At 42.7% G+C, this 10974-nt stretch overlaps 1 protein-coding gene across 1 annotated transcript in view; it reads left to right on the forward strand.

Annotated features, from left to right (window-relative positions):
- MDFIC2 (MyoD family inhibitor domain containing 2) overlaps nt 1–10974 on the forward strand; it is a 47253-nt gene that overhangs the window by 29539 nt on the left and 6740 nt on the right. Inside the window, exon 3 of the mRNA XM_063348546.1 lies at nt 7119–7187. Within this exon, the coding sequence (XP_063204616.1) occupies nt 7119–7187 (69 nt within the window). The remainder of the gene's footprint in view (nt 1–7118; nt 7188–10974) is intronic.

Consider the following 10974-nt stretch of genomic DNA (forward strand, 5'->3'; position numbering starts at 1 on the left):
GTTTTTAATACATTTATAGTTGTTAACAATAGCGGTATAGTGACAGAAAAAATGTACTTGCTTTGAATACAGAATAGATTGAAAAAAGAACAAACCAGAGGCCCTGCTCTGAAGGATTAATGGGGGTTAGATTTTGCCTAATCTCAGTGTTAAAACAGTGACACCTCTTCCATTTCATTGACACTCACTTTTTCCTCTGAGGGCCTGGGCTGTGACCTCCTTGCTTGGAAGGGGTTGTACACCTGAGCCGTGAGCAAAAGCTTCCATGAAAGTTTTGATGTGAGGAAGTGTTGAGAGCAGGGTTGAGTTCTCACCCACCCCCCTGCTTGGGCAGACGAGGGGTTTTGCTCTGGGGGCTTTGGCGAGCTCAGTGTGCTGAAGGTCGCCCAACCAACCCTTTGATCCCTGGGTGTGCTGACCTACCACCTAGCAACACCTGAAGCCGCTGGTGTTCACCACTCACATCGGACACCAGCAAAACTCTTTGGGTTCCTTGTGGTTCCTTGCAAGGCAGGACAAACAGCTGGCGTTGGGGGGAGGCTGGCATTTCACCGAGGTCGCAGGAACTCCGCAGCTCTCCTCTGACAGCTCGTACAATGAAGACATTGTGCTAGTACTGCACTTGCCAACTTTACAAAGCCAGGTGGAAATGACCACAGTGAAGGTGCCACAGTGAGAAGAAATTACGTGTTTGCACTTGTGAGCAGGCTGAACCTAATATTTCATGCACCCAAATGAACAAGCAGCTGTTGGGAAACCTTTGTAGCACAGTCATGAAGGAAACTTTCTTCTGCTGTAAGACTCATGTTTTCTAAGAACACTATTTTGTTCTCAGCAAGTTAATATACACAGGAAAAGACATCTTGAGTGTTCCTGGACTCTCCTACACTATCCAGGAATAGTGATAGACTGCGAGTTTAAACACATCCTTCCACTGCATAGCAAGAGAAGTGTATTTAATACTGTGAGCAGAACAGTTACCATGTTTGCCTTTGCCAGAGATGGCAAGACTACACCGTCCTAAAAGTACTTATTACATAATTAAGAAACATTGGGTGTCATCTGTGTGCCCCCAGAATAGATGTTCTGCAACTTCGGCGTCCCCCAGGAAAAAGATGTTTTGTGAAAAGATGTATAGCGTGATACATCTCCTACTTCAGATATTCCTAATTGCTTTGGCTATGACTCTTTCTGAGGAAAAGAGCAAAGAAACCTAGAGAAGGCTACCATATTGGAGGTTGTTTGGGATCCTGATCTGTTGAGCTCCCTGGAAGTCTTTCCATTGACATCTGCTGATACTGGACCAGGCCCTTGAGGAGCTAAATAAATGGTTTTTCCAGCACGGTCCAGCAAAGGCTGCTCAGCAGCACCTGGGGAGGTGCTCAGATGGTAATAAGATTAATAATGTTTCCTATAGTGCACAAGTCCAGCTCCCAGTTGTCTTCCAGTATGACGTGCAGATGAGAGAGAAAAAAATGGAAGTATTTGCTAGGAAAGTCTCTAGAAGGATAAGACTCTCACAGATTGCCACTCATCGCTGGATTTGAATCAAAGAAAAGCTTTTATAACTTATTAGAAGACGTGTTTTTTTGTAGTCATATATTATCACATGCCAATTTACCCGGAGTAGAACTTTAAGGACCACCTATGAGAAATGCTACATCTTCTGTGATTTGCCGCTCTGTTTGACAGCATTTAAACTGTTTGGGTATATTTTAAGAATATATGTGGTTTTGATGGTGTTTCCCCCCACCAAATCAAAATGCTGACAGCCTCAGAGCTCCTCTGGCATTCATGCTGTGCAAGGATATCTTTGTGACCATAACCACGTATAATACCTGCTTTGGGAATGAACTCTTGGCACATACCTTCAGTGTCATTCAGAAAGTGGCACAGTTGCCAAAGACCTTGGGACATGAAAGGAAGGCACTGTGCTGTCTTTTCATTGGGAAGCTCACAAATTCTGCCTAGAGATCCCTCTGATATTTTCACTTTTCAATAGATAGTGCTTACCAAAAATAAAACTGAGAATTTTATGTGCTTTCTAAATTCAATGACACAGAGTTTTATGTGGAAAAAAAAAATCTTTTGTAATAAACTCAGTATTTTCTGGTTTACATTATCTATAAATTTCCCAAACTAAACAGAGCGAGCAATTACACAAGCATGTCCGTGGGTGAGACCTACCTTTAGTTACTGTGCAAACGTATTAAATAAAGGCCTGTCCACTTCTGGCTACTCTGTTCTGGTTAGAATTTTGTTTCTGAAACTTGATCATATTGGCAGACAGTCTTAACCTCAATGATGGGGTGAGAGCAAGGAAGGAAGACTGAATTAATGCCGCAGCGCTGTCAAGGCAAGGACTATAATAACAATAATAATAAGGTTTAGTTTTTCTTTAATTTGAAAACAACGTGAAAAATTCAGATAAGATACTGCATCAAAATCTCCAGCTTCCCACTCTGCAGTGAGGAATAAAGGGAATTTGAGAGTTTCGAATTATCCCTGCAATACAACAAGCAGCTGCCCGCAAGCGCTGGGATGTCCCTGCCCCAGCACCCGTGGCGGGGTGTCCATGCAGCCCCATCAGCTGGGTGGCCTCGGGGGCTCTGAATGGGGCTGCTCATCCCAAATCCCTGTGGCCCAGGGAGGTGTCAGGGACTGGCAGGGCCCTGTGGTGGCTGGGGTGAGTACTAGCATTAATAAAAACAGATAGATGCTTAGCCCTCCACTTGGAGGGGGAAGGACGGGGCTCTGTGTTTTCTGTGTGGGTTCAATTTGAGACCTACTTGCTCCGAGTTTGTTTAATTATCCCTTTTAGCAAAATGTCAGGAGAGCGGAACCTTGAAACAGAAAGAAAGCAAGCAACAAAAGAATATGGAAAGAAGGTTTTATTTTTCTTTACAAAAGCTTTTTAGGACTGTTTCACGTGATAGAGCCGCACACCACCTACAAGATCCAAAAACCCAGTCTAGGGCTTAAATTCAACTTCAGAAATAGCCTTCTCGGAGACCCTCAGAGGGGATGATCTCTTTCAAGAACTGCTGGAGCAACAACAGGGTGCCAGGATGCCCTGATCATAAACTGGAGTAAATTAGTTCAAAACAGGCAAAAGAAAAAAGGAAAAACCTATCAGCAAGCAGTACATGAAATGCCACGAGATGCTGCTGCTCTCTGGACTAACCCCAATTACTATAATGGATTTATTTCATGGAGGCCATTTCATGCAGTCACAACAGCCAGGACATAAATACAGACCTACAGAAAAACTCGGTAGGAAAGAAAACAGTGGCTGAAGGAGAATTTGGAAGATCCAATCTAGAAACAAACCCTGGGAGGTCTGGCATAGATCTCCTGGAGGACGCACGGCTGTATCCCACAGCCTGGCACACGGGTTTCAGTGACTGCATTGCCTGTTGACCAGCTGAGGTTACGTTTCTGCTGCAGTTAACACTTGATACCAAAGCTGTGAAGTTCCTGCAAAAACCCGGTGATTTATCTTGGATTTTATCAGCCGAGGGCTCCTGAGGACCCGGCGCCAAGCTCTGACACAGAGCGATGGAGAGTGCAGGTCTCTGGGCAGGCACCTGTAAACCAGCCAGTGAACACGCTACAAAAGCAGTTGTGAATTTTGCCGTTGTGTTCGTTGAGAGCATGAATTATGTCCGGTGTCTAATGCAGATGGTGATGTCTGATGCCATAGGGACTGTGGAATTAGCACATAAAAACCTTTTCATAAAATGTTTGGTTCCCCTTCTTGCAAAGTCCGTTACAACGCTAACGTGTAAGCGAACAACATAAAATTCTCACTGATCCCTTCAGTTCTTTTTTAAGCATCTTTAAATCCAGCTTTTTTTTTTCCTGCTGTACATCTTACTTTTTATAGTTAAAAGTAATTTTAAAGCAAAAAAGAACATAAACAATATACACTGACTCTTGACACTCCATTGCTTTTTTAAACTAGAATAATAAAAATTTGCAAATGAACAAAAGAGTGGGAGGAAGATATCTGATTTACAATGTTTTTGAGATAAAGAACACTATAAAAAAAGATCAATGTGAATAATAAGGCATTGTTAACTGAGTCATGACATTTCTATTCTCAGTGAAGATTTGAACAGTAGAGCTCTGCAAATGAGCACCTTGTGCCATTTTCAAAGTGGGAGGAAGACATATAATTATAATTTTTAAAGTGAAGAGAATTTAAAAAAAATCTCTGTGAAAAAGTTTATTGAAAAACATATCGACATATCAATATGACATAAATTACTTTAATTTTATTAAACTAGGAGGGGGGAAAACCTCTTTTTGAAGACTGGCTGCAGAAAGCATTCCTTGAAAAGAATTTTCTTTATTAAAAACTCTTTTGCTAAGATGAAACAGCACTGAATGTCAGCACTACCGTATATTTATTCTGTAACTCTTCCAACAGCTGAGATCTATAAAAGAAACATATTTTCAAAACAGTTTTAACCTCCATTGTCTTGATCATTCGTATTAACATTTTTCATGTCACCTATTGAAACCCCTTAAAGGAACCTTTTATTCAGTCAAAATTAATGAAGCCATTTTCTTAAACAGCCTCCAAAAAGTAAAAAGGACGTAATGTTGTGCATTTTATTTGACATACGTTTTCTGCCATTTCACTTATTTGTGTGATGAGAGCAAAACTTCGTATTTATGCTATCAAATCTGCAGAGAAAACTGATTTTGAGAGAGAAGAAAACGAACTCTGCTCTCGCTGTGTATGCAATTTAAATCCACAGTGAAAATACAGCATTGATCAGATTACTCCAATTGAGTCATTTAGTGCTTTGGCATTCCTGAAGTTAGGGCCCAGCTGTGAAATCATAGTTGGGGCCAAACTTTGCTGTTAGGTGAGTGCACATGGCTCCCATTTTCTTCAAAGGGAATGACACACATGGCCAATATTTAACTTTCACCTCTTCCATTCTTCAGCTAGCAAAGCCAGAACCAATGGACTATATGCAGGCAATTTAGTAGAATTAAGAATATAATCAAGATTTTCCAGGACTTACTAGTGATTTGAGCTATATAATTCAATACACCTCAAAGCGCAGATGCTCAGCATATTCTGAAAATCAGGCCATCTCAAATGTCTTACTTTAAGCAGGTAAAATCATAAATCACTTTGAGTATTTTGGCCATTGGCTCCTAACAAACAGGGCGTAGGATACCTCTTCAAAATCATAGGCTCCAATTTCTGGGTTGGCTGGGAGACTTACCGCATCCCAACCCATTTTGGATACGGCGTTTGCACACATTTCTCCCATGCTATTACCGTTACGGGACTTGAACACAGCGCAGACGCCCTTCTGCAGCAGCCATCCCCTCAAGAAAATCTAGGTTCTGGTTCTGCAGATCCCCTGGGGTGGACTGAACTGCTGGGATGGCCCACAGGACTTTGAGACATAAGTGCCATAGAGGAAAAAAAAAGGATGCATCCTAAAATCTAGCTGCCCCATGGTGTATGCAGATCTTCATTTCAACTCAAGGTCAAGTGGAAAACTTTCCTACCATCCTTGCTGACTCTCCTCTTCGCTTTCCCTCGACTCCATCTGTTCCTCACCCATCTCCTTCGTTCCGCACTCGCCTCCCTCTTCTTCCTGTGTCCATCTGTTCCCTCCTTCCTCAACACAAGTTGGGGAAGGGAAGTAAATTCAGTCATTCACTGAACAGATTTCAAGATGAACCCCCTCCCTCTCCAGTTCTAACTTCATTCATCATGGTAAAAATTATAATGAATAGAAATGTTGAAGGTGAAAATTTATTAGGGATTGTGTTGCTTTCTTATATCAAAAGCAGTTAAAGCTGCATATAAACATTGGCTTCATTCATTTTTCTTAATATATGGTGTAATTAGTGAGAAATATTAGTGGAAGTGCTTGCTATGCAGTCCATCAACACATGCCTGTCAGAGTTTAGGATCTGGGCCAAAATTTTTTGCCAGTCCTGTGATAGATTTATAATAAGCCTATAGAAGGCTTTACAGTCAGCTGGGTCACTAATTCATGAAGTTAAAACGTATGCAATGAGGTCAAAAATTCACTATTGATAGAATACCCCCTCCCGGGATTGCACCATTAGCTTTGTTACTGCAACAGCAGAATAAAGTAAACCCAAAGCTCCTGTGAATTACCAGTCCATCATCATAAATCAGAAGAGAAGCACTTGCACAAGTTCATGATGTCATATGGAGCCCAATGTATATTTATAGCCTTGTGTACTATTTCCTGTTTCCTTACGACAAAAATAAACAGTCTCTAAATCCCCTGTATCCTTATGCCTGAGCTCAGCAAAATGTAATGGGCACAAAACTATGAAAGCGCCCATGATATATTAGTCTAGAGCAGCTTGCTTCAGGTTGGCTGTGACGCTCAACCTCCCTCTGGCCTCTCCTACGTGGATGAGGGCAGTTCCTATGGAGTTTGTTCCATCTGCTGCACTCACTGTAGGGATGGTCCCACACCCCCTCCCCTACTTTGCCTTCCTGACCCTGGGAGAGAGAAAGATGGAAGAGTTAAGCCTCCAAGTCCTATGCATGGAGTAGGTGGCCTGGCAAACACAGCAGAGGTGGAGGAGCTCGGCACCCATGTGGGGACATGGGCTTGCCACCATGAGGACTGTGGGCATCTTGTCCCCCAAGATGGCTAAGAAATAGAGGTTGGAGCTTGGGCTGCAATTTCCTCTTTCCTCCTTTGCTGATGATCTGGGAATCTCATCTAAGGTTTCTCATCTAAGGTGATGCCCCACATTTCATTGCAGACCTCCCAACCCTCAAATTTTCTGTACCTACCTGAAACAGTAACTTCTGTGTTTGCCAGTGAACCTCTTACTGTCTTCCCAGATGAAACTTTCTCTCTTAGCAATTTGTTTGATTTTGGGGTTCCTTTTCAGCAATGAGACAGAGGGTGGCAGAAACAGAGCACCATCCCATGTAGCCTCCCCCTGCAAGGGAGCACACTTGCTTCTATTTGCCCCCAAAGCAAGAACTCCTGAAGTCAGTAACTGTCACTAAGTGGCTGGGTGTGATACCCGTGCCAAACCACATCTATTTACAGTGTCCTTCTGCAATGTTGTTTTGTTCTTCCACCAAGACAGCTGCACCAGCTCCCTGCCTCTCCCGGCGCTTCCTGGGGTGACGCTGAGCAGCGAGGACCATCCGGGTAAGCTGCTGGCCCCGTGCATGTGTCACGTCGTGCAGAGATACCCCTGTCATCCCTTCCCACTGCTACCGGCAGACAAATTGTGTCCTTTGGACTGCCAAGAAAAAGTATTTTGTTTTACTTTTTACTTTTCCTTTTCTGAAGCATAGCCATTGAAACCTGGGGCTTGGGTTTCATTTTACTATGAGTCTTTTCAAACCAAGTGAGTTCAGTTCAAGCCTTCATACTTACAAGTTATCATCCATCAGGTCTGATGTAGCTCTGCCTGCTTCATCTCAGGACTGAATGGACATGGCACACAGCTCTTTCAGTGACAAGCATGTGATATATTAAATAGACAGGTAGCGATAGCGGTGCATGGAATAACGAATGGCAGGCAGATCAGCCAGGCGTTCCTTTGGTTCTTTTGCTGCACTGATACACGAAGATGCCTCACGGTGAAATTAAAAAGTTACACATCCTAAACTGCTAGAGTTTTCTACATAGTTCACCATTAACCCTTGGGACTCCTTGTCACAGGGGTGTGAGGCAAAGGGCCACTGCCAGGATGGATTGGGAACAAATGGCACCAGTGAGTAGAGCCGCAGGCTCCCTTGTCCTTTGCTTGTAAGATGCGTATGAGCCCTACACAGGGTGATAGGTCAGTTCTTTTCCTCCTCTTTCGGTGGCAGCTCCCCCTAACCAGTTGCTCCTAACAGGTCTTTGGCATTACCCATGTTGCTGCAGTCATCCACCAGAATAGAGCATCTCTTATCCCCACTGTCCCTTGCCAAAACCAGACTTACAGCCCTTATATGCCACTGTGTAAAAGCTAATTTCAAAAGTGTGCTAGGAAACGCCACCCTCCTATTCTCCAGGGCTGCAAGACCCCAGTTTGTGCCTAAGCCAATGAAGAGAAACAGATATCAGGGGACCTACCCTAGATGCCAGTCTTGGTATCGCTGCGCCTCACTAAACCAGGGGCATCTGGGGCTGGCATCAGTGGAAAGGAAGTGATTTAGTTTGTGCCTTTATGAATTTAGACGCTGTAGTCAGCCGCTCAAATCACCCACCTTAACAAAAACAAAAATTTCGTGTGAGTATTGAGACTATCTCTATCTTCAAAACAAACATGGGTGAACAATCCTAGTCTTCTACTGCAGCAGCCAAGGCAAGCCCCAGCTTCCCTGTATGAGGAAGAAAGTCGCTACTTCATGATACTATTTAAAAATGGCACATTGTGGGGGTTCACCTCTAGCTCCCTCTGCCTCGCAGTCTAACACTGAATAATCTGAGCTTTCTTCATCACCATATACTTATTTTTCCCTTTCAATTCACTTCAGTGGATGATTTATACACATTAAAAACACAGACATTTGTGAATATCTGAAGCTGAACACAGGCTCTTAAGAAGTTTGACCCTCTGCCCATCTCTAATTGTAATTTAATTTTTTTTCACATTCTCATTTAACAGTAATCATAAATAATATCAGTTGTACATAATATATTTTTAAAGCCTATTTGGCTCCGCTTAGTTGTTCCAAACTCTCAACCTACTACTGTTCCACACAGCAACAAACTATAAAAGAAAAAAAAAGTGCTAAACACTTTTTTTTTTCCATGCTGGCTGAGCATAATCTTTATTTCTTTAGACACTTTGGGCAAACATTAAATTGATAAAAGACATAATGTAGATGGACTCACAGCTGAACTGAAGGTAATTGCATAAAAATGAAATGGAGACCTATAATTGTACACTGCTTTAGCCTCTATCGCACTGTTTTCTGGAAGCAAGGATCTCGCTTGTCATAGCAAGTTGCTTGTTACAGTGATTGCATGAAGACTTGATCTAGCTGTACAAGACAAGTATAACATTACTTAAAGGGAGCTTTTCAAACTAAGAGTCTGACACTAAAATGTATTGTATTTTCAAAGATGTAGTATGCTTTAACAAACAGAAGAGTCCTTGAATGACAGCTTTTGTTACCCTTTTGTTTGATGGTGCTGCATTGAAAAATTCAGGTTATGTCTATGCCTTTCTATTTCTGGTTTTGATTTCTCTTCAACAGCACTTCAAGAATAAAAATTGACTCGAAGCATGAATAGTAGAAGTCGGTGGATACAGTAAATGTTAGTCTGGCATTTACTGATTACTTGCGTCTGATTTCTTTCAGTCTCGTTTGTTGAATGCTTAAATGCATTCTGTGGGCCATTGTACTGTTGCAGAAATGGGGAACTCAACAGATATATTGCAATTTAAAATATATCCGGTTTAGACTTTTGGGCCAATTTTGAAAGTGGAAAATGATAGAAATCGTCATTCTTGCCTAGGCCTTTCAGTCTGATCCATGTGTATTCAACTGCTCAGCCTGAGTGCAACTCTCAGCCTGGACAAACAAGATCCATTTGTAAGATTGGCACCTGAATAATAGGTGGGGCATGTGTCTTTTGGACTCACAGATCAATTATTATCCAATAAATCCAATGCATAAGCGGGACATTGCTTCCTCCAGATCTCTGCTACTTCAATTAGCACAACTTTTCCTGGAGACAGTATGTTATTGAATGAAAGTGCAGGAAAAATTATGGTATGTCATTGATTTGTAAACACTGGAAAATAGTGGTTACTGTACATGGAAGTACCTGCATTCAAAATGCATGAATTTTCACATTTTGGACTGAAGAGGCTGGCCAAGAAGTCACCAGAGGAAAAAAAAAAAAAAAAAAAAAAAACAAAAACAAAAGGTATACTTGCTTACTCTGGGGGAAAAACCACAAATAAATTATCAAAGATGGGCAAAATCAGACATGCTTTGCCCAGGACGCTGGTTTCCTACGACCAAGTGTACGACCTGCAGGCGAGCACCACTGTGCTTTGCACTGCTGGTTCACACCCGGAGGAGCCACTGCTTCTCCTGCCCTTCCCAAGTCTCGCCTGTGGCTTTCCTTCATCATAACACTCACAAAACCTGACAGTTGTAGGTTTCTGAGACTCCTCTCTGTGCCACTGCTGTCTTACTGTCTCCTTCCCTCCACTTCTCTCTGTCCCACCGGTTGCTCCCTGCCTAAGGCCAACCTGTAAACTCTTCAGGACAGGGAAAATCCACGTTTCCTTCATAGTAGAGTTTGTCATTATTACAAGTTCAACATCAAGCCCAAACATCTGCCAACATACATTTTTAAAGCAGTGATTTAAAGTTAAAAAAGTTAGTTTTTCTTCTTATCCTCTCCCAAAGTCTTACACTGCTAACGTCTACCCAGCTTTTCTGCTTTCTACGTATTTCACCACGTGAAGATCATCTAAAACGGCATGAAATGTGACTATGAGTAAAAATTTAAATGAATTGCTCGCTCATTCAGTAAGTAAATAGAATCATAGAAATCATAGAAAAATTAGTCTGGAAGGGACTCCTAGAAGTCACCTCGTCTGGCCTTTGCCTCAAACCAGGGCTAACTGCAGTAAGAGCAGGTTCTTGGGGTCCGTGCCCAGCTGAGCTCTCCACAATTCCCCATCCTCACTGGGGTCTGCCACGGTGCTTTACACCTCCCACGATGAAGATTTTGTTCCCATATGCAATCCCAATTGCCCTTGCTGCAGCTTGTGACAGTGGCCTCTTGTCCCTTTACCTCTGTGCACTGCTGGGAGGAGTCAGGGTCTGGCTTCTGCATTACCCTGATTATGAAGTGGAAGACAGCATCCAGCACCATTCTTTGCCTTCTCTTCTCCAGGCCAACCAAGCCTACTTCCCTCAGCCTCTCCTCATACATCAGATGCTCCAGACCCCTCACCACCTTGGTGGCTTTCACC

The sequence above is a fragment of the Chroicocephalus ridibundus genome, chromosome 10 (genome assembly GCF_963924245.1).
Source record: "Chroicocephalus ridibundus chromosome 10, bChrRid1.1, whole genome shotgun sequence".
NCBI lineage: Eukaryota > Metazoa > Chordata > Aves > Charadriiformes > Laridae > Chroicocephalus > Chroicocephalus ridibundus.